Here is a 24,808-nt window from a genome sequence, read left to right as displayed (position 1 = left end):
GGAAAAACAAAGATGGAGAAAGATAAAGAAAGCTTCAGGGTACCAGTCACCATTAAAAGCCGACATGGGCAAAAGAGACTGAAAACATATGCAAATGTAGTGGTTATACAGATTGCGACAGCATGGATGCAGGAAATCTGTTGCCGTACTTAAACAAAGTGGCTCCACGAACGCCACACACAAACGTCTTATGCAAATACACCACTGAAAATCACCCGCACACAAACAGGTTTGCCGACACACAAACTAGTATCACTTTCCAGATGCAATAAAAAATTATTCATTTTCACAGATGGCCCGAATGCCACAAGCAACCTCAACTCCCACCGCATACACTTACTCAGCCATGCCTCTGTCTTTTCATGATATTGCATCTATTTGCAAAATGTGGATTAATTTGTTTCTGAAAGCGAGTCCCACCTTTCTAAACCGATTGATGTAACTTGACGTTCCCTTGCTGCAAACACTCACTAACTCAGTGGAGAAACAAACACCCAAGGCACACCACACTGTGAAAGACATTATTTGCAGGTCACACACATCGCCGTAAGGAAGCTCGGTACACACTCGCAAAAACAAACACAGATGTGCACAGAGCAGGATGATTCCTTGTTCTGACTGCCATGCGGTGAGCCAGTCGTCGGGTATCGCCACGTTTGCTTGCTCCTCATCTTACTTCCATCGAGAATGCCTGTCTGCGCTGTCACCTTTGTGACACACTGAACACGAAAATCTCAAAGAGATGGAGTTGGTGCTTTTTAAGGTCAGGAAACTGACTCAGGATGTCACACCATGTCATTTTAACTTTGATATTTGATATCTCGTATGTGGGGCTGTTTTAGCACTTTTATTGCACTGAATTGTAGCAAAGGCCTTCCTCGTGTTTCTTTAACTCAGCGCTTTCCAACCTTTTTTTTTAATCTTGTGTACCTCAAAAAACTTTCATACCATGAGTACCCCTGCACTATACAATTATGCTCTACTCTTGTCTTGGCTGATAACATAAAATCTCAATAAAAACACTCAAGTTTGTGGTTGTAAGATTGCAAAATATATAAAAGTAGGGGTACTATGAGTACTTGGTCTATGATTGTAACTGTAATTAGCTACGGCAGTCTCACCAGGTTGAGGACAACTTGACCTCAAAACTCCTTCTATGATTAACAAAGTCAGAATCAATCTTTATCCACCCACATCCACTAATATCAAATCGTCTGGTTAAAAACAAATGAGATGCTAAAAGCAATCACAGGTCTCCGCCCAGGAAGTGGTCAGTGAGGCTGTCAGTCAATGCAAATAAACACAGAGCCCATTTATGCACAGTGAGTCTTGCGCTCTCTCCTCGCATGCATGTACAGTGCGCTCCAATTATATACAGAGGACGTGCTCTCTCTGACCTTGTTCCACGACTGATTGATGAGCTGCTGCTTGGCTGCAGAAGATCAAATAACTCCTTTCTGTTCCTCATTACCAGAACTAGGAGACATATGCAAGTGTTCACCTCAGCTTGAGTTACATGCTGACGCACGGCACTGATATCAAGGTTTCCTTTATTTCTACCCGTTGCGTAATAAAGAAAAAGATCATTGAAATCAGAATTTCTAGTGGTAGCATCTGCTGGAAAAATCCTAACGTGTGCTATTAGATTGAACAGTTGGTTTCTTCTGCTGTCCTTTCATGGATAATTTGGCATATGAGGAGGCAACATGACATCATTTGGATTTGTTCGTTTGCTGCCAAATATCATAGCAGAGAGGTCTGCTCACATTTGACAAACCGTTTATTGAATTTCAAATATTTTGACAATGGCTACAAAATAAAATGAGCATTTTTTTGGGGTCTTTTCCCTTCTGTCTTCCACAGTTCCTCCCCAATTTGTGAAGAGGCCGGCCAACATTTACGCCCATGAGTCCATGGACATCGTGTTTGAGTGCGAAGTCACAGGTTCACCAGCCCCCACGGTGAAATGGGTGAAGAATGGCGACGCTGTTATTCCAAGCGACTACTTCAAAATTATTGTAAGATCGTTTTTTTCTCTTTGGTGGGAACTTTCTATATTTTCTCTGCAGTGGCATTTTTTTATATATATATATATGTGGTGTTTAACAAATGTATTTATTTATTTATCATCCATACCTGTGATTTAATTTAAAACAAATTTATATTTGCATACCCAAATTTTAACCTGTTCTGATTTATACTTCACAAATTATATTTTAGCATAAAAATAAATCATTTCAGTTAAATACTTATGCGTCGTAATCATTACACAAATATCACTTTGGATTTGTGGAACTTGTGGTATAAACCTTACATTTGGTAGTGCTAATATTTTTTTTGGGGGAAGGACTGTACCTCTGCTTCTATCTTTTTGGTAACGTCATCCCTTCTTTTCTCCATTTTGCTGCCTTGTGCAGAAGGAACATGATCTCCAGGTTTTGGGCCTGGTCAAGTCTGATGAGGGATTCTACCAGTGTCTGGCAGAAAATGATGCAGGAAACATTCAATCCAGCGCCCAACTCATCATCTTGGATCACGGTACGCACCACAAACACACACTTCTCTTCAAGGCAGGTCAAATTAATTAAAATGGATGATCATCAAAAATTGATTAAGCGCATCAGTTAGCAAAATTGTTAGGCCTGATAAGGCTACATCTGATGGTTTTGCTGGGCTAACAATGGAGAGCAGTGTTTCATTGCAGGTTTTGTTGGTGTTTTATAATCCATTACCAAAGCAGAAAGGATCATCATCAAGGAACCGTTTTTTTCTTACTTAAAGGGCATTTACGGTAGGCAGTTGTGCACGTACTGAAAAGCGATAAACGTAAATAAAATCATTGATTTTTGGTTTGACCTAATTTTACAAATGAAACAACCAAACCAGAACTAAAATATATGGGGTGTTGCAGAATTGTGGAAATGAAGGCAAGCGTCTGGATGCTGCCACTTCAATCTTTTATATGGACATTTACTCTATGCTGTAAAGATGATACGGCCTCGCCAGTTGTACGCTGCCAAAATATGCTTTACTCTTATTCTCATACTGGGTAACGAGGCGCAGTGGCTCATAACATACGACGTGCTGGAAAATAGACTTATGGAAAATGTTTGAATATGTTGGTTCTTGTGTCATTACCTCTGAACATTAGCCGCAATGTAGTCGAACATCAATTCAACCTCATTTGCAAGTTGATGACGTTCCCATTCTAAGCCAGTTAGAATCTCTCTACTAAAAGAAAAACAAACAGAATAGGGCATCCTATCAGTGCTAACACTGCAAAAAGCACAGTCAAGCAATTGTGTGCAAAAAGGAGCGAATGCTACAAGATTTTGTGTTTCTTGGCATATGAATGTTAATTACAAGAAAGAAGTCCGCCTCGATTTTCTCCCAGCAATAAGGTACAGGGCTTATTTTTGTTTGCTGTTTCTGCTACAACTGCTCCCAAAATACCAAACCTTTGTAGAAACCTTGTTTTGAGTACTGGTTGTTAAAGGTAGAAAACCTTACGAGTTAATTAACAGATTATTTTTTACTTGATGTTACAGTCGGGAAAAAAAGAAGAAGAAAACCAAAGTCAGCCTTTTATATTATTATGACGACAGTATTTTACAGATAATCTCATCACACTGCTCCACGCTGTCATTGCTATACTTGAATTTTCTCTTGAGGAACAACACTGTTGCAGTCCTAGAATTCGACGTAGCTCTCGCAGCTCACGCAGCTATTACTATTCAGCCTACACGCCTGCAGTGGAAGCACAGACCTTATCAGAGGTTACTTCATTTCGTATTCTATAGGAAGCAAAATGAGTTGTACTGCTTAGTAGAATTGTGGCTTAATGGGCAAATCAAGAACAGCCAGCGGCAGAAACTTGCCAAATAGTCGTTAGTGATCGTTATCGTTGCGTCTTCACTCTGCCTGCTCCAGTTCTTTGTGGTTTAACTGATTATCTTCACAAGCGGGTGTTTGGAATAGACAAAGGTCACTTGTCAGCTGTAGAATTAGAATGTTAGCAGTTATGTGCCCTTTGACACTATTTTGCCCTTAAAGATGCTCAATGTAGAAATGTGCACAAAAATATCATTACAATAGCCTTTTAATATGATCATTTATGACTCACAAACATCTTCTAATTAGCAGATTAACACCTTAGCTGTTCATAATGGGTACTCATGCAAGCCTCTGGCCAATGGTGTTAATTTTGTCAATGAAAGCTAAACAAAAATCATTTTGTCAAACATTTTTTACCAGACTAAAACTAGACTAGACTGGACTAAAACCCTCATTAATAAACAATACCTGGGATTAAATCAGTATGCATTTTTGTCGATTAATGAAGATGAGATGAAAATGTACTTCACTTAATAAAAACTGGACTATAGTTTATGGACATTTTAGTTCATGAACAAAAACTAGACGAAAATGATATGATTTTGTAAAATCTTGTCTATGCTAATGTGTCACTATGACACTAGTCAGGTTTCCATCCAAATGTTTCGAACTTTTTATGCAAATTTTGTGAAAATGCGCAAAACGGACATGCGACTTATGCCCGTTTCCATTTGCTCTTCTTTGGCGAATATGCGTCGCGAGATGACGTTGTATTGACGGAACTTTGGGACAATGGGGAGTTCCAGGTGGGAATGTTGTTTTTGACGGACTGAACGGAAGTAGTTTGTCTTGGCTTCCCTCCCGCAAGTGAAGTGTGTTGTTACATTGAGAGCTGATGTTAATAAAGCCATCTAAAATTGCATTAATGTTTTTTTTTCTTTAATTAATTATAAAAATAATTGTGTTTCTTTGTCTCCCCAAACATATCTTACTTTATCATCCGCCATTTATTGTGACTACAAACGTGCGTGTGACGTAGTATCAGTCAAAACGTGCGACGTATATCCAGTCTTCTCGTCGCTTATTTGCAAAACCAGTTTCCATCGCCAAAATGCGCATTTTCCTTTTTTCGATACGCTTCAAAAACCAACCCCTCCAAGCGTAAAAACTTTTTAGGGCCTTTTTTCGAATTTCTGGCGTTTCCATTCAGTTTTTTGCAATTTTTGAAAATTCTAATAAAAATAGGTGGATGGAAACCCACCTACTGTCATGTGACACACGTTGATAATTTGACACACACCCTTTCGAATCTGCAGCTAGCAAGTGCAACAGACAGGAGGTGGATTCACGGAGAAAAGTAAAAAACATTTTTTTTAATGTAAATTATACTTATAATGTAACATTAATCCAACATCTATAACGTTCCAACAATAATGTTAATCTGACCGCTAACTAATGCTGGCTAACTTACTAGCTAATAGCATGGAGCCACTTGTTGATAAAAAAATAAATAAAAATGTTTTCTTGGACTAAAATAAAGACTCAAATGCTAAATTTATAGTCAACTCAAAATGGATGAGGTCGACTGATTATGTTGAAAAACTAACAAGCGTGATTGAAACTGGACTAAAACTGAGACAAAATTAAAAAATGGCGGATACGATTAACACTACTGACCAATAGTTTTCAGATTAGATTCGAATTTCCCGCCCTGTGTCTGCGGATGTGACGTCATGTGCGCATCGTGTACGTGAAGAAAGGAGTGTGCAGTTTCCTTTTTTTGGCCACACATGGCAGGAGCGATTTGACATTCAATTTCCCACATTGAGCAGCTCCAAACCTCAAAGTTCCGCACTGGATAAATTGCATGCAAATTTAACAGATTAAAAAGTAAATCACTTCTTCTCACTCCAGCAAATATGCAACACTCAGAGACACTTTTTTTGGCACAGGTTTCCCAAAATAGGACCCAAGACCGGGGTCTAAATGATCCTGAACATTCTGCATGTGCATTATAGGTCAACTAGTTGCAAACAGATGTGAGTCCATTAGAAAGCAAATGCCCAAAGTGGACATTAAGGGGACCTAATTATGTTGTTTCACAGAGGCCAAGGAGGTGCTTGGTAATGTTTCTCGTAAAGTAGTCATATTCAGACTGGTCGTTTGGTGGAAGTACTTGTCTTATGATGTGTTTTTTAAGTGGGATACAACGTGTAGATGGCTCTTCCCAGGAACACACATTCTTGGCGTTTTAAAACAGTGGACCGTTATCCCGTCAAGTTCCCAAAAGATTGTGAGAATGTGACGTCATACAGGCACGGGAAGGCATGTTGATTTACGTCTGTTGCTTTTTTTCATGTGATTGTTTGGTTTTGAGGACCCGCTGTATGTGTAGTCCATGACACATTAGAAGATAGTTCAGCCTTAGTCCAGAGCAGTTAGAAATGATCTAATTTCAATATTCTGTTGATTGGCCAATCCTTTCCTCAGCTTTTACTACTGTCAAAGTTTCGTCAGCTGCTGCTATTTAAGGTCTTCTTCTTGCATCTGATTTCGATAGTGTCCTGCAGTCGTTTGCAAACTTTTCCGGCCACATAATTTTGTGAAGTGTTTGTGCATGATATTCTGGCAGTTTTCAATTACAGCTTGGCGAGGAAACTGGTCATGTTTTTCAACTTTGAGGTCAAACAAAGCAGTCATTAAAATGATTTCCACAGATGGTACAAAATCCAAGGCTGATCAAATGGCACTTCATTCTACTTTATGCACATGCTTTGCAGTGCAGTTGCTTTTTGCTTAGTTCTTGGAAATCTAAAGGAGAGACACACATTCAGCATTTGTGCAGGCTATGCTATTAATAGATAATAATAGTCGTGAAGTGAATATGTAGTTTTAAACCTACTGTATTTGTAATTTTAAAAGAGGGACCTCAAAAGCTACAATGTATTTTAATTTTATCACAAAAAAATAACGGGTTAGTGCCTTTACCACTATAAACACAATGTGAATTGAGCTTTTTAGGCTGCTCTTTGCTGTTTTTTATGATTTTTACATTTTTAAATATCCTTTAGTGTATGGAAATATCCCTGTCTGAGTTGGTGTGTCCCTTAATCCATCATCTTCCATAAAATGTGCTTTGACATTTTGCCTGCTTGCGAGCAAGGCAACTGTGACACTAGAAAGCACAAAATTCAGTTTGGGTATTTCAGCTTTGAGCACTCAAGCTATTTGAGCTGCATCTGTTACAAGAATATTACATTGAGTTGAATGGAACTAAATGCGTAACCATCCATGACACATGGTACGTTGAAAATACAAGAATATTACATTGAGTTGAATGGAACTAAATGCGTAACCATCCATGACACATGGTACGTTGAAAAAAATAATCAGTTGCTGCTTCTATGCAACAGCAGGCTAGTTAAAATTCAACATGTTTAAATAAAGATGGCTGACTGTGATAGCAAGTCACTTCATCTTTGCCATCCTTCAGTTACTGGTGCTAAATGGTAGTTTTTTTTTTAAACTCTCCTGCTGTTAGACATGACAAGAAACAGAAAATCCCTGTCCTCCCATCCCATCAGATGTGTGCAAGACTCCCACAGTGAAATGGAGATGTCCCATTAGTGCCACTCCTTGTGACTCCTACCATTACTCTGTTTGCAAAGTATATTAGCGTCATGTGGGTCACCTAGGAACGAAAAATGACCAAGAAAATACTAAGCTTAGTTGAATGCATGACTGACTGTAGCACACCTTTTTGGTCAGATAAAAATGTGCTACTGTTAAAAATACAATTAAATATTAGAACAGGCTGTAGTAGTCCAAACAGTAATTAATTCCACATGGACCATTTCTGTTTGGAAATGTGAATTGAGCAACCTTTAAGTATTTTCACTATTTATAATTTAGTTTTCTTCCATTTTTGCGGTCGTCTCCTTAATAAAAATATACTCTTTGGAATACTTTTGCAAAGCAGCATGCAGACCAACCGCTTGACCTCTTGAGTTTAATTATAATCTGTTTGTGAATACCCGTTATTGTGCAATTTAGGGATGTAACGATATCCAAACATCACAATACGATATTAAGTTCACGATACGATAATTATGACAATTTTGTGGGGGAGGTTGGCGATATTAAAAAAAGGTACTTAACAGCAATGCATATAAACCACCTGCAATCTCTAATAACACTTAATATTGAGGCACTTTGTTGCCAATGTACGCACACATTGAGTTCCTCCACATATTAACTCTGTTCACAAGCATTTTACGTTCCCCTTCATCTGACGACCAATAGCATAGATTTTAAACCTAGACGGGCCAAAACATGCCTTGTGAAAATTAAACTGCACAAAAAAATATCCAGCAGAGGGAGCTAGAACTGCACAAATTGAAATCAACCTGACTTTTTTAACAGATGTGCTGCTTTTAATATCATGACATGACGACGACGATATTGTGGCAGTTTTAATATCGCGATATCATGATATTGCTGTAATCGTTACATCCCTACAAAATAGTTGCTTGAAGGTTATATTATAATTAATTTCCGTTCTATGGCATTTTACATTACATGTTAGCATAAAGCTAACTGATTTTAGTAATCATATGGTTTTGTAGTTAAATATACCACATTTTCATTTCTTCTACTCATTTCCCTCTTCTTTTCATTTGTCAGAACATGTGCTAAGGAATACTTTGATTAGTGTGTTTCAGTAAGTGTGTGTGTTCTTTAAATGTGGGAGGGAATAAAACTAGATATAACTATACAAAAATATGTTGTTGTTTTTTTAATATGGTCACATCACTGATTTCCTCCTGATTAACCTCTTTTAAAGGAACAGTAGAACCGGGTGCTGATTTTGCATTTGTATAGTATTTGCAATGCTTGCCTATAATGCTTGCCGCAACACCACTATGTCCAGTGGTGTGGGAGCTGTTTTGTCATTATGATATAGTACAAAAAAGAGGGAGGAAGGATATTTTGCAAGCTTTTGCAACATAAAATGTAATGAATGATGAGCAAGATTTCATAAACAAAGCTGTAAAACTAGCTTTAAAAAGGCACTAGTACAGGAAGCAGATGGGCGAGCACTCCCCTGCCTTTGCTCACCACCCTTATTCCCTGTTCAAATCAAGACTTGATAATGGGCTGCTCAGAGATCCTTTCCTACAGTTTGACTAGCACTGAATAAAAGCCCAGGCCTCCTTCAGGAATACTGTGCACTCCATCATCTGCCAGCAGGGTCACTGCCGGGCTATCAGGAGGCAAGCGCGTAGTGCTGCCAACGTGTGAGCACGCCGGGCCAGCCGCAGCACACACCGGTCAGGTGCCATCAAACGTGTAACTTCAACAATCGTCAATATGGGACTGTTAGAAACATGTCCGGCTCTGCTGGGACACAACAATATGCTCATTCAGAGTCACAGCTAGGAATGTCGAGGCCTTTATACTATGACTGTTATAGTGTAGATTCAGTTAAACCATTTTATTGTTGTTTTTATACGCTTTTCACTTTAAAGTGGAAGTCAATCTTAAACATTTCTTGACAATAACATGTTGTGTGTGACCTCACTAGTCTAAACATGACATTCTGATGAATATTATATTTCTGGAATATGAGTTATGAAGCAAAATCCAGCCGTTTTTATCCATCTCAGGAGGCGGCCATTTTGCCTCTGCTGTCGACTGAAGATGACAATGACATCAATGTTGCTCAGGGAAAAGGCAACAACCAATCAATCACCTGCTTTCTGAAGCTGGGCTGTGATTGGTCGTTGCCTGAGCATCATTGATGTCATCTTCAGTCGACAGCAAGCGACCCCCTGAGATGGATAAAAACGACATCCGATCAGAATGTCATGTTTATACTAGTGATGTCACATATAACATATTATTGTCAAGAAATGTTTTAAGGTTGACTTTCACTTTAATCTCTGTTCCACTCTTTACGTAGGCGTTAATGTACCTTTGTGGGAATTCTGTTTGTGCTTACTGGCATTCATTCACAAATTGGAAAGCTCCAAAGGTCAATCAATTAATGAGGATACTCACTAGAATGATTTCAGTGATACAAATGTTGATGCCACTGCTAGCACTTAGCGGAGGCTAATAAGGTGCAGCTGGTCAGTTAAACTGCCTCATAAATGCACCTGAATCCAGCTCACTCATTAAAGAGGAAGTCAGCCCAAAGAAATCCTTCACAATATGTTGTATTATAGCCCCACTCGTCTAAACATGATATTCTGATTAATATTGTCAAGGTGAAATATGAGTTAAGCAGTAAAAATCCACCCATTCTTATTCATCTCAAGGGGCGGCCATTTTGCCACTTGCTGTTGACTGAAAATGACACCGCAGTTGCTCAGGTTAACAACCAATCACGGCTCAGAATGCAAACTCACACAGGTAACTGTGATGTGATTTTCAGTCGAAGTGGCAAAATGGCTGCCCCTTCAGACGGATAAGAATGGGTGGATCTTACTGCTTTATTCATATTCTGCAAAGACAATATTATTCCGAATGTCATGTTTAGACTACTGGGGGCGCGTAGAACATATTATTGTAAAGAAAATTTGTGGGTAGACTTCCCCATAAATCAACATAATAGAAAATAGTAATAATGGTTAATTGCTTGTATTTAATTATTCATTCTGTCATTCATAGTGAAAATGTCATCCCTTTTTGTATATCGGGGGGAGGGGTGAGCATGGGCATGCGGGCGTGCTTGTGTGTGTTGATAGACCTTCCAGCCTACAATTGATTGTGAAGAGGAGAAATCGCCTGCTACCAAATAGTTGTTTATGCAGACGTTAAAGACGCACTCTGTTGTGGCTGTCTTTCACAGATGCCGCTTACGCCGAGTGTGTATTTCTGCATTTAAAGCGGCTGTTTTCATAGTGAACTTTTCAATGTGTTGTATTAACTCAAGCGTGGAGAATAGCTTTGCTTTATTCATAAACGGCCTGTCAGCTAAGTGCTAACTGAAATGTTACGGGTGCCAATTTCGAAGTTGTTTTGCCCTGAAATGAGAATCCCCCCCCAAAAAAAAGACTCAAATAGCCTTGGCTACCTGCGTCAGTGCTGTTTTTCGAAGGTCAGTCTTGTTATAAACAGTTTATGCCTGGCAGCACGCGCCTGCATGGGACCTCTGTTTATATTTTGTACTCCTTTCAACACTTACACTTTTTACTATATATATCACTGCCCCCCAACATGCAATCATCCAGGATGCCAAGCTGACGTTTCTGGGCACGTTAATTAAAGTAGCTCACCACTTTCCCTTCACACCCTTCCCTTAGCAGCAGGCGGATGACCCCTGCAAGCGGCGCCACCGAAGCTTTTATGTTTCCTTTTAGCACCCACCCTCTCTTTCTCTATTGTACCTCCCGTTTTCCATAGGCTAAAAATAGAATAGGGAGAAGCATCACAGTGGGCAGTGGACACCCCGCTGTCTGGTGCTAGAATGACACTTCTCAGTAGTTCTCCCCCAAACTGGGATATTTAACACACTTTATGCTAGTTTATTTACTTTCAAGTGGAAATAAATTAAAGTCAAATTATATATATATATATATATATATATATATGATTTATTATAATGTACAATGATGGTAAAACAATGTAATAACTTTGTTAGTGACAATATAATGTGAACAAGCCAAGAAAACCTAAACAATTGCAGTGTTGCCCAGAAACACACAAACGACAAATCCACAAAGACAAAAACACACAGTGCTATCCTTGGTGGTACTGATGGGTAAACATCTCATCTTGTGCTTCTTGTGCTGTAATAGTCTGCTGTTTACTTGTTTAGCTCCAAGGTAGTAAGACCATTGCGAGCAGATAACAAGTGTGTTTCCTTGCAGCTCGGGTGAGAGACTCTGGAGATGTGCAGCATCATTGGATGTTTTGATGTGCTTGAAAGGCAAGCCCAAGGGGCCTCGCTTTCCTCTGGCAGTCAGCCTGTGGCATTTACATTGTTTACCGTATCTGTACATCTTCATTTACATGCCCAAGGAGGGGCCGGCGTGATATTGCGCGTTTCTGGAGGTGATGTGTTTATGTGTGACAGCTTTTGTTGAAGCGAGGCAACCAAGAAAGAAAAAAAAACCACATCGACTCACCCGCCAATCGTCCACGGAGCATTACTGTGCACATAGAAAGGTGTACTGTGTTTATACATGACTAATTATGATTGTGCCGTCCCCATTCAATTCCACTCATCACTTTCATGCCGACCCTCCAGGGTTTTTTTTCCTAGTCTCTGAAGATTCCAAATGGAATTCTACATATCCCCCTCTGTTTAGCTTTGCGGGATATTGGTTGTCACTTTTTATAGAACCCATATTACCCCCGAGTACATTCCAGGGGGTCTAATGTAAACAAATGTAACATCCTGCTTTCCTTTGAATCCTCTCTGTAGTTACATTGAAAAAGAGGCTCCAAATAAGAGGACGGCTGCTGTATTTCCGAGAGACAGCTGTTCTAATTGCTGCTCGGAAAAATATATTAGGAAATAAATGGAGCTCCTTCCTGCACGTGTTGGTTATCACATAAGGTCTCAGTTGGTCCTCGCCACAACAGGAAAGCTTATGAGGAAAACATACATCTGTCACCCACACGCACCATACATTGTACTCTAGCGATAATTTTCTGTTAGGAGGGTGGCCTCACCTCAACATAGTTCCTTGGCACTGAGATGTCACAAAATGGTGCCCAAGTAATACTTGTGTATCAGATAGGGATTTTGTTACAAGAGCGGGGTTTTTAATTGAATATTCCGACAGAAATGTGTGAATAGATGAATCCGCTAGGAACAAATCAAAACTAGGAACATTGAACAACTTTAGGGAGACATCTTATTTAGAATATCTTTATTTCAGTTTGTTCCTTATTATTTACTTTAACTTCCATGATCCAACGCTAGTCTGGTACTATGTTGAAAAGTTGTGGGGGGAAAAACCAACAATCAATTTTGGGGAAGATCTTTACTTCTTTTCATTTCTTTGATAGGAACTGAACAAAACGTGCTTGGTTAGCCAATTTTCTTGCACTCAGCCATTTCTTGCTTTGCCTTCTTTGTGGTCCACTTTCCTTTGCTGATTCTTATTTTTTATTTTTGTGCAGCTCGGTTGCCATGAATAGCCAGATCTGATTTAGCCAGTCGTGAAAATGAGCCGTTGCGGAAAAGAGCCACAGTCGTCAGAAGTTGCTCGCAGCCACCAATAATTTTCCACAACATTTACCTCAGAACCATTAAAGCAATTAACGAGGTATTGTTTTTGCCTGCCCACTTTATTGTACCCTTAAATTGAATTGAACTCTCAGCACAAAAGGAACTATTCTTGTACCTGATTGAAACACAAGCCTGCAACTGTTTGGTTTGGTGTGACCCAAATACACAGTTGTCGTTTTTTTTTTTTCTTGTTCCTGCGTTGTTACATTACAGCCTCTAATTGAAAAAAAATCTGAATTTAATTTCTTAAGTAAAATACATTTGTTTCAAACAAATTACTTGAAAATAAAAAACAGAAAAATTTGCATGTGCGTATGTGTTCACCTATTCATGTATTAAGCTCCTAAAAAGTCCTGATGCAACCCGCTACCTTCAAAAGCCACATGATTAGTGAAATGAAGTCCACCTTTGTGCAATCTATGTGTTAGTTGAGCTTTCAGTTTATACACACCTTTTCTGAAAGGCCCCAGAGGAATATAACACCAAAGTAAGGGACACCTCAAACTAAACACAGCATGAAGGCTAGGAACTCTGCAAACAAGTCCGGGACAAAGTTGTTGAGAAGTACAAGTCAGGGTTAGGTTAAAAATGTTTGATGATTTGCCGTAGCACTGTCAAATCATCATAATCTTATGATCATCTTATGAAATAATATGGTTCCACAACAAACTTGCTAAGTATCAATACCCACTAGTACTTTTGACACATACATTTCCCCCCCCAAAAAATCAATAATAGATCATTTTAAAAACCTATACTATAAATCCTAATATAGCATTTTCTTCTTCAAAATTGCGTGAAATTATTGGCAATTTTCTATTCTTCTAATATCGTAAAACGGCCACAAGAGGGCGGCCACCGTTGCGATACCTTGAAATAAGGCCGGGTATCGCGTCGATACGGATACCTGATATCAGTACTTGCCCAACCCTAGTTGCAATGTAACAAAATGGGTAAAAAGCTGCAAAACGCTGTAGATATTTGTGCTGCTTCTATAAAACCTGCCGCGCTTTGGACTACTTCATTCCTTTTCTGTCAGATGAAAGCGCATGACTTTGGAATTGGACTTAAGTATCATGCTGGAGCTGCTTCCAACATAGTAGTAACTCTTATCAAAGACAATTACAAATAGCAGCTTATCCTGAGAAGGGGAGAAAAAAATTGCAAAAACCTGGCATGGTCTGCTATATTTAGCGTCATTGATCTATCAGTGGTTCCAGTCCTGTGTGTTTGTGGCAGATATGAATGCCTTCTTTTAGCCTGAGCCTGACTGGTTCTCTTATCTGTGCACTCAGACCATTTGATGAAGTACTCGGCTTATGTTACGAGTCACACCCAAGGATGCTGCCAGTTATTTGGGCTCTGTGGAAAAAAAATATCACTTTGGGCCCCAGCACTGCATCGCCGCAAATTAAAAATATACTATTTTCTAAGGCCACTGTTGGTCATAGCCCCTTGGAATCACTTTTTTTCTCCTTTACGGTGCCACAAATACCGGAAGCCGATCAGTGGAGTTAAACGTTGAGGTTTTAAAGTGCTTCAATTGATGCTATCAGAAGCTGACTATTTGATCACAGCATTTTTATTATCCTCTCTATAGTCAGGTGTCCCTCGCAGCTCTCAAATTTATTACAATATATTTAACGCTAACCTTTGGCAAACAGCTTAGGGGGAACCGCTGTGGACTAGTGGTTAAGAATGCCACTTTTGACCGAAGGGCTGTGAGTTCGGAAAAGGTACCCGCAGTTCCTGTAATGTTGTAATTGTGCTTTTTGAACTGGCACTCCTCAGCTGTGACACTGCCACCGTTCAACATTCATTAATTTTTTTTTTGCTCTGTTCAATATTAAGACAAATGATTCACTGTGCATGTCTTTGTCCCAGTTGTATTATGTGTTTGTGGCCCAGATATATTATGCAGATCTGAAGTAACCTTCCTCATTAAGGCCTTAATGCCGGCTATTCATTACCTTGGGCACAAAGACTAATGATACAATTAATCAGCTATGAATGGAGCTTGGCAATGGCGGTAGGAGGCTGACATTTCCTTACTGTAACAACCTCAAACCTGCATGTTCAAGACAGATTGGACAGGCAAACGCTGGTTACTCTGTTCCATGTCAATTATTTGCAGACGATGTGAAGACAGAAGTGTCATTAGTGTCTTGGTCGATCCCATGACGCTCTGGGCGTTTTCATTGAAGAGAGATTTCTGATGGAGAGATAAGGATTCTTGCTGCAAAGATGGAGAAGCACAATGGCCTGTTCATTTTAACATGACATGGCACTTTGTCTATACTCCATATCTGATGAAATTATTTTTTAAATCAGTGTCACTTCATTAGACTTTGGGTCAAAGGGGGCTGCCTTTGTGACGAGATCAGCATACTGACTTTGCTGTTAATTTTAAGTTGCATTTTAAGTGTAATTGAGAACCAAGTCAATGCCTATAATTGTGATATTCTATTCGTTTTAAAAGGAAGTCAACCCAAAATTTGGCATTCTGATTAATGTTGCATTTGTAGAATATGAATTGAGCATTAAAATCCACCCCATCTGACGGGGCGGCCAGTTTACAGCTTGCTGTCGACTGAAGATGACATCACACTTGCTCAGTGCTCAGGTAACAACCAATCATGGCTCAGCTTTATAAAACAGGTGAGCTGTGATTAGTCGTTGCCTGAGCCCTGAACAACTATGATGTCTCTTCAGTCGACAGCAAGTGGCAAAATGGCTGTCCTTAAAAAACAGGTGGATTTTGCTGCTTAATTCTATATTTCACAATGCAATATTAATCAGAATGCCGTGTTTAGACCAGTGGGGGCACATAGAACATATTATTGTAAATAAAAAATTTTGGGGCTGATTTCCCCTTTGTGCACATACGTACATAAAATAAATAAATAAATAAATCCTACCTTCTGCTAAATATAATCCTTTTTAACTCATTTGCTCCCCAAAACTTATAAATACGTTCTATTTTAAATGTTTTAAGTGCCCCAAAGACGGATTTAGACGTTGTTTATGCTAGAGCATACAGAAGGCTTTGATGCAGCCTCTCAACTGCAAAGAACGGTTGAAGAAAGTAGTTATTACACAAACGGCCAGCAGGTGGCAGCAGAGCAGAGGAAATGAACCAGGGCGATGTTGAAAACCCCTTAATTACTCAGAATTCTAAATAGATTTGTGAATAATGATGAAACTTGGCTATATTCTAATGCTAATTGCTGCAAAACAGAAACAGATAGAAATAAACTTTTTTTTTCCCTAATGAAAGAAGAGACTTTAATCTTTCCTTTGGTAGGTTTCATGTTTTTATAGCAATAGAACACAATATTCTGTGGGCCTTGCAAAATCAGTCAAAATCCAGTAAAACAGCCGGGAACGAAGGGGATTGCTTCAGTGAAAATGACTGGGAGTGAATGCGTGATGCCAGAGAGTAATTAAAATGAACTTGTCATGGCTGTATTGTCAGTGGTGACGAAGCATACTGCAACTTTTTTTTTTTTTAGGGGGGCAGGGGCAGCACTGTCCCCATTTCCCGCGAATAGTGAAGGTCCTGTAGATGTACTGATAAAAAGGGTTAGTCAGTGTGTGTGTGTGCATGTGTAAATTACCATTTGTTACTTTGAAAGAAAATAGCTGCACATCTTTGACACAAATGCAAGTGGAGGTTTGATTTGTAAACAAACCAATTGAAAGCCAAATTAGTGTTTTTGTCCCGCTGGAGTGACATATAAATAAGCCAGCAGTCATTTGCATTTGAAAACATTCAGTCTATCTATAACCCAAGGTACACTTGCCATGTTACTTTGTTGTATTTGTGTTTAGCCCCATCACTTGCCATGACCTGCACGTAAATGGAATTGTCCTGCACACTGACATTCCGTTCCATATGGTTCTGTCTCGCCCACTCAGCAAAAAATAGAATGCAAATCTCGCCGTGTCGTGCCACAGATTGCCTTTCCCTCCAAAACCTGATCAAATTAAATCACTAATACTCACCTAGTGTCTCTGTGTGGAATGAGATGGAAACGTGTTTGAAAGCATCATCTGGCATGTCTCGACTTGAGAGAGCTCTTAGCTGTCACAATAAACTTCTCAAGATGCAAATGAGGGTTTATGTCGACCTTGGCCAATCATTATCAAAGTTATAAATGATAACGATTTCCTGACTCATAAGAGTTGTGTAAAGGTCATGTGCAATTGAATGTTGTGTTCTAGAACGTACTGTAGTTTCAATCTGCACGTGTAGTTTCCCCCTCTATTGTGCTTTGTAAGTGTAGTAGAACTGTTTGATTTGTGTGTTTTCTTGTGACGCCAGACGTCTTTTTTGTTATGTTGTTGTTATTTTGTTTTTTCTTCTGTTTTTGTTTCCTTTCTTTCTTTCGTTTCACCGTCATTTTCATTTCACCCCCTTTTCCGCTCTCCTCCAAACTGCTCTCTTTATCTGGGCAATATTTCTCCCATTTCCACCCCCATGCTGTCTCTGTTTCCCCCTGTATCCCCTCAACCCGCCCACCTCCTCTTCCCGACCCCAAGACGTAGCCCTGCCCCCTCTCCCTCCCCCCTCACTGACTCCTAACACTACTGACCATGTAACGCCAGGCTCCGGGGGTGTAGCTGGTCCAGCAGGACCCACTCCCTCCGCCCCCCGCGACGTGGTGGCTTCGCTGGTTTCCACCCGCTTCATCAAGCTTACCTGGCGCCCGCCGGCTGAACCACACGGAGACGAGCTAACCTACTCGGTTTTCTACAGCCAGGAAGGCACAAGCAGGTAATACAGCCGATGTGCACATTGGGGTGCTCCTCTGTGAGGGACCACTGTGAGTGCAATACTGGGCTTCAGGGCATTCCAAAAAGATCTCATTAAAGTAGTTAAAGCACTTTTTACAGCAGTATGTGTTTATTAATTAAAGCTAATTATTTCCTCTAAAGGGTTTTCATTGAAATGAACAAACACTAGCACAGGGAACCTCATTTCCACCCAAAAATGCAGACTTCTTATGCATATTAGTTACAGAAAATGAAAAGGAGAATTTTAGTAGGTAAGAGTAGGTTTAGTTTGCTCTCTAAAACAAGGCATTTTTAAACTCAGCAGAGTTTATTTTTTATTTTATTTTTTAAATATGCTTGTGTTGTATATTTGTTCTTGATTAAATTCTGAACTTGATGCACAAGAAAAACTTTAGATCCCAACTATGCCCTTAGCTTCATTGTTCAATTCCCTCCAGACAAAAAATCAATTTGCTCATCAATAAGTATTTGTTCTACAGCCTATTAAAATTACTGAATCTTAATGCAAAGCTTGCCAAGACTTTATTTGACAATTCCATGCTACCAAGTTACCAGACTTTGTTTACACCGATCCAATCGGCTGGATCGGAGGATATTTTGCATTTTTATGCAAAATCAGTGATCGGCTAATTGAGCCATTTTCAACAGTAAGGAGAGATTTTATCTTTAATTAATGTAATACAAACTAATTTTGCCACTTGCTGTTGACTGAAGACGGCATCACTGGTGCTGAGGAAACCGGTAGCAACCAATAATGGCTCAGTTTGCTGACCAAACCCAGAAAACAGGTTGACCCTTGGTCGGTCATGACCTTTTTCCTCAGCACAGGTCATCTTCAGTCGACAGCAAGTGGAAAAAAATTGTTTTTAAAGGTATTAATTGTACATGAAAAATAATGACGTTATCAATTAATTCTGGACGAATTATTAACTTTTTAATTTGACCGATCTATCAATGATATTATTATATATTATAATATACTGTTTATAATGTGAGGGGCTACCAGTTTGATTTCTTCTGAAATTACAAATATGTTCAAATTACCTGTAATATTGATTATTATTAGTATCTGACCTATTTAATCGTCCGATTCTAGCGCTTTATAGTCAAGAATAATAGTATAGTCAAGTATAGAATAGTCAAGCTCAACAAAATAAATAAAAAATCTGAGATTATTTGTATCTATTTATTTTAACACACTACAGTATAAATCAAAGATAATGATGTTCAAACAGACCCTCAAAATAGGTGGAAACTCAGACAATTTTGTTGCCAGTTTTGCTCTGTTGTACAATTAAACAAGTACTAAGGGACCAAGTATTGTTAAAAAATAAAAAATAAAGAAAAAAAGTCCGACGTTCTGCCTGTACTTAGTTTCTTTATTGTTGTAAGCATTAAGGGAGCAGAAAAAGTTATTTGCTCTTTTTTTTTTTTTACTCAGCTGATTTATTGACTGAATTCTGAATTTTATTCTACCAAATATCGTAAACAGGATCAGGTTGAGAAAATTCCTAATCTTTTGGGCTGTAGTTATTATATGTTACAGTAAGCAATTAATGGCATTTAATTATGTGAAGACACTAATCATGTTAATGAGTCATAGTATTTAGAAAGCAGATTAACAAATATCAACATGCAACATTTTGTTTCTATAAATATCAGCCAGTGTTCACCTTTTCAAACGGGCTAATCATGGCCCTTGGAGGCTACCTGGTGCCCGTGGGCACTACATTGGTGACCCCTGTATATGAACATACCCAACCACATATGAGCTTAGTTCATTCTCCATAAATTTGTATATTATATTATGTATTTATTGCATCTTATGCATGTCATGACTAATCAGAAACCCATCATAACAATGTCCAGTCGTTGTGTGTGGTAAGATATCAGAAGTTTTAATACTTTTCCAAAACAAAGCACTTTAAGAGTTTATTTTGCGACGGCCAAACGACCACAAAATTCCCCTTCAATCAGACTCCCAGACTGGTAAAACTGCACCAATGACCATGCGGTTATCTGCTGCCAGATTAAATGAATGACTTGATACTCCCCCTGATCCTTACTCAGATTTATGAAACCACTGCATTTACAAATACAGTGTTAGGCTGATGTCTATGTGTGTTTATTTGTGTCCACATCAGGGAGCGAGTTGTAAATACAAGCCGACCAGGGGAGTTGCAGGTCACCATCCAGAATCTGATGCCAGACACCAAATATCGCTTTCGGGTTGTGGCCCACAACATCAACGGCCAAGGCGAAAGCTCGGCTGGGCTAAAGGTGGCCACCCAGGCTGAAGGTGAGGCAAACACGTACCCACCGACATGTGCACACACACCAAGCACACAGGAGCGCGGTTCATCTGTGTGCTCAGTAAACAGGATGCGTCAACAAAAAGACAAACTCCAGCGAGTTTGTTGGAAGCCTGCTGGTCCTTGCTCACGGAGGAAAACAGGATGCACTCAAAAGAAGCGCACAAATGTGCAAATAAACCCTCACCCATGCAAATATTCACTTGCCATACATAAACACTGGCTTCAAACAGGCTCCCACCGCCCAACACACTTAAACACAGCGACGTCTTTTTAAGCTCGGCCACCCAACAACACACCAGAGAATTGGCAAATTCTCTCCGCTTGTTTACCCCCAATCATTTCTTAAGTCTTTTTGTGTGCTTTAAAGCAAGCTTACCTACACAAGTACGATTTTGTGTTCAGAAGTACGACAAAAAAAAAAAACATCCACTTTCGAGTCCCTCATTAAAATGTTTTGACTGGAGGAGACTTGTGCATCATAGAGGAAAGACGGGACTTACCGTCATTTCTGGACTACAAGCCGCTACTTTTTTCTGACTGAATTCCACCCTGCGGCTAATAGAAAGGTGCGCCTTATCCATCAGATTACAATAAAGGAAGCGCAAGAGCGTCAGGCAGAGCAAAACAAACCAAGTGACACCAAATACAGTAGGAGAGACACAACGAGAGTGAGACAATTTGCACCCTCATTATGGAAAATAAAGTAGCGGTAACATTAAAAACACCTGCGACTTACAGTCGGGTGCGTTTTATAATCCAGAAATGACTGTAGTGGTGCTCATCTTTGTTTGAGTGTGAAGGTGTCGGCCCGTCACCTTCACCACCACTCTTATCTCCATGTGCTGTGAATGGAATTTCCATACGCACTGCCTCTTCTCATGTCCCTTAGCTCCTGGTAACATTTCACTCTCACATTCTCATTCAGCCACTGTCTTTCTCCCCGTGTCCTTGTTTAGAGGGCAGGCAGATGAATCAACAGACTTTTAGTGCCAGTGGGTGCCGAGCTGTCCAATAGGAGATAACCAACAAGCCAGAGTGGATAGTGTTCAGGTTTACCTGTCCACGATATTTCTGTCTCTTGTGAGCTCTTACGTTCAAATTGGAGCTTAAACGTTTGATCTGCTCGCCTGAAGCATACTCGAGCTCTTCAGAGACCGGCTTAACGGGATGCGGGCACTTTCAGTCTATATGCACGCTGATAAATGGCAGCCTGTCTTTCCTGTCGGGAAAGTCTGCAGCAAAGTTTACGAGGGGAGGTATGGAGACTTGCGTTGGCACGCAAAGCTTACAAGCCTGGTTGTAGTTCCTATTCAAAGTACTTCGAAGCACAAATGGCACCTACCAGACCCGTCGCCAGAACTCAATCTGAAATGCATGGTGGTCCCAATTATTATTATTACTGTAAACAGTAACTACTTTGCTGCATATTTTTAATGGCCCGATAGCTATTGGCCGGCATTACCTTAATAAACAACATTTACAGTATGTATAGTACATACTGTACGTCGACATCCCAGCGGTATCAAATGTGGCGTAGTGATCTGTGAAGGTGCCTCGTTCATTCAACTGGTTTACACTCAAAAGCCAGAACTCATATGATTAAGAAGACTGAAGTGTTACATTTCATTGCATTATGCTGTTCTAACACCATTTTATGACTATAATTTGCAGATTTTGTGGCTACTGGCCACACCCAATATGGCGGCCGTGTTGCCACATCATAATAATCATCATCTTAATTTTAGATGTCAAAAGAGTGTTGTGGCTCCCTTGTTTTATTTTTCTGTATTAAAGGAGAAGTAAACCCCCCCCAAAAAAATCTTGACAATAACATCTTCTATGCAGCCCCACTAGTCTAAATATAATATTCCGGTTAATATTGTGTTAGTGGAATATAAATTAAACTGCCAAATTCAGCCATTTTTATCCATCACAGGGGGCGGCCATTTTGCCATTTGCCGATGAGTAAAAATGACATCATAGTTTCTCAGGTAACAACCAATCACAGCTCAGCTTCAGAATACAGGTCAGATGTGATTGGTCGTTGCATGAGCCCTGAGTAACATTGATGTCATCTTCAGTCGACAGCAAGTGGCAAAATGGCCGCCCCCTGAGATGGATAAAAACGGCTGGATTTTGCTTCATAACTCCTATTCCTCAAATGTAATATTAATCAGAATGTCATGTTTAGACTAGTGAGATCACATAAAACATTTTATTGTCAAGAAATGTTTAAGGTTTATTTCCACTTTTAAGAAGCTCAAATAACTTTTTATGTTGCTGCCTCCAGCTCTATACTCTGATTGTAAGCGCAACGTGTCCCTCCGGGCTTGCCATACTGGAGCGCCAACTAATACACCGACAGTGTACTTGTTTGTTCAGCTCTAATCATTTACAAATATGTACATATTTTACAGACATGTCATGCCATGACATAAAATCACACAAAACAATTCACAGATTCACTTTGAAAATGTGCAGGTATTTGTCACGTAGGCCTGCACGTCTAACATTATTTTAGTAAGGCCGCTTAGCTCAGTACAAGGATTCATTACATGTCGTCAAACGTATGAGTTGAATGCCCTGTGTTTGACTGATGAGCCCATCATTTGCCCTGCCTGTCACCCTAAGTCAGCTGGGATAAACTCCATCTATCCTATGACCCCTTACAGGATTAATGCTATAGAAAATGGATGGATGGTGCTTATGTTAATTTGCCCTGCGGTGAAAGTTGAAGTAGAGTGCTCTGATGACTGCAGTGGGTTGTTTTTGGAATACAAACATTTGGTCCATTCGGAAAGGTTCATGCCACTCTTGGAAGTGGGCAATTATTTGTTATCATTTTTAGTAGTCAGCTGACACCATCTCATACATAAGAACCTCAAGTATTCAAAATCCTGCTGTCCGCTGTCATTTACTTCTCAGTTCAAGTTCCCGGCCCGGCTCCAAACCTGCAGGCGACGTCGAATACACCCACCTCCGTCACTCTGAGTTGGGACAAACCCCTCACAGGCAATGGAGAGGCCCTCACCTACAAGTTGTACTACACAGACAAAAGCATTGGAAATGAACAGGTTAGTTACGCAGGCTGAGATGAGCTTTCCTGGCGTCATATGAAGACAAAATACTCGCGAGGTTAGTTTTTATGGCAGCAACGTAACCTGAAGTTTATAGTAGTAAAGTCATAATTATGAAAACACAAGCACTCTTTAGCCATGGATATAAAGAAAGCAAATGAAAGTGTGCCTTCCTATACCGCATGATGACTTATATTTATGCCGCTGAGAAAACGAGTTCAGTTGACTCTGTTAGTCACCTGAAAACCTCAAAAGCCCCCTAATTTTATTTTAAAGGCGCTTCCTTTCAAACGTTTTGAAAGTGTTAAATTCAAATTACAATAATATTCACTCATTCACTGCCATTGTCGGCTATAGACGTCAAAAATTCATTTGAACAATTTCTATTAGTTTAACATTTTTTCCCACTTTTGTAAACAAGAGTACAAAAACCTAGATTTTTTTAAATTGTATTAGAACAGATGTAAAATTTGTGATTAATCGTAAGTTAACCAGTGAAGTCATGCGACTAATTAAGATAACAATTGTAATCACCTGACACCCCTAATTTTTAATCTTTTCTTTAAAAAAAAAGATAAAAAATAGTTTTATTTTTTTAAAGAAAAGATTATTAAAAAATTAGGGGCATCAGGCAATTAAAATGTGTTATCTTAATTAATCGCATGACTTTCACTAGTTAACTCGCGATTAATCACAAATTTTATATCTTTTAAATGTACACAAAAAAAATCTAGGTTTTCGAACTAAAATGAAAAAAATGTTAAACTAATAGCAATTGTTCAAATGAATTTTTGACGTCTATAGCTGTCAATGGCCGTGAATGAGTTAATGAGTGACCTGGAAGGTCATTGAAAACTGTAGGCCTACAACAAAATATGCAAAATAATCCATATTTTAGGAAATGTTCAGACACTAGTTGATACTCATCTTTTAAATAATGCTATAACATATATGCTAATGATTACTAACTTTAATAATAACTTTGAAGCCCAGGGTTATTGTTGTCCTGTCAAAAGTACAGTCAATTCATCCATCTTTTTTTTCCAATCTGCAGGTGACCCTGTTTCACAGGAGTATAATTCCGAGGGTTAGATATTTAGTCAGCCCCAGCAGCTGCCACATGCAAGCTAGTGAGGCATTAAAAAGCCTTTAATATGATAATGAATGAAACGTCATCCAGTGCATTGAGTAATGATGCTTCAGCTCCCTGGAGGAGAGAGCTTGAGAAGAGCTGGTAAAAACTAAGAAGCAAAGAAATGACCTCTAACACTTTATCTGCAAAAGTAAATGATGACATACTGTACTCTAAAATGCATTTTCAAGTATAAAGTTGCGATAGAATATAATCACGCCCAAATGAAGACGTTATAATTAGACTTCTATGGAAGCGTTGTTGTGTTTGACAAACTAAGAAGTGAATGCAAATGGATTTGAAGTAATTTAGGACACACTGATTGGCCTAGTTAGTGAAGTTAAACTTGAGAGGAAGCATATATGCTGCAGTTTTAAAGTCTGAATTTAGATTAGATAGATAAGATAAC

General features: G+C 39.3%; 1 protein-coding gene across 10 annotated transcripts in view; it reads left to right on the top strand.

Moving 5' to 3' along the window:
- Positions 1–24,808, top strand: part of neo1a (neogenin 1a) — a 166,146-nt gene that overhangs the window by 108,793 nt on the left and 32,545 nt on the right. For 6 of the 10 annotated variants that reach the window (XM_086071392.1, XM_086071397.1, XM_086071389.1 and 3 more), the window contains exons 6-10: positions 1,864–2,018; positions 2,418–2,538; positions 17,621–17,855; positions 20,020–20,174; positions 23,116–23,264. In XM_086071392.1, the coding sequence (XP_085927518.1) occupies positions 1,864–2,018; positions 2,418–2,538; positions 17,621–17,855; positions 20,020–20,174; positions 23,116–23,264 (815 nt within the window). The remainder of the gene's footprint in view (positions 1–1,863; positions 2,019–2,417; positions 2,539–17,620; positions 17,856–20,019; positions 20,175–23,115; positions 23,265–24,808) is intronic. The other 4 variants (XM_086071400.1, XM_086071395.1, XM_086071399.1 and 1 more) reach the window with 1 other exon arrangement.

Source organism: Leptonotus elevatus, chromosome 3 (genome assembly GCF_054856555.1).
Source record: "Leptonotus elevatus isolate MCC_2025b chromosome 3, RoL_Lele_1.0, whole genome shotgun sequence".
Taxonomy (NCBI): Eukaryota; Metazoa; Chordata; class Actinopteri; order Syngnathiformes; family Syngnathidae; genus Leptonotus; species Leptonotus elevatus.
This window is presented reverse-complemented; position numbering and strand designations above follow the sequence as displayed.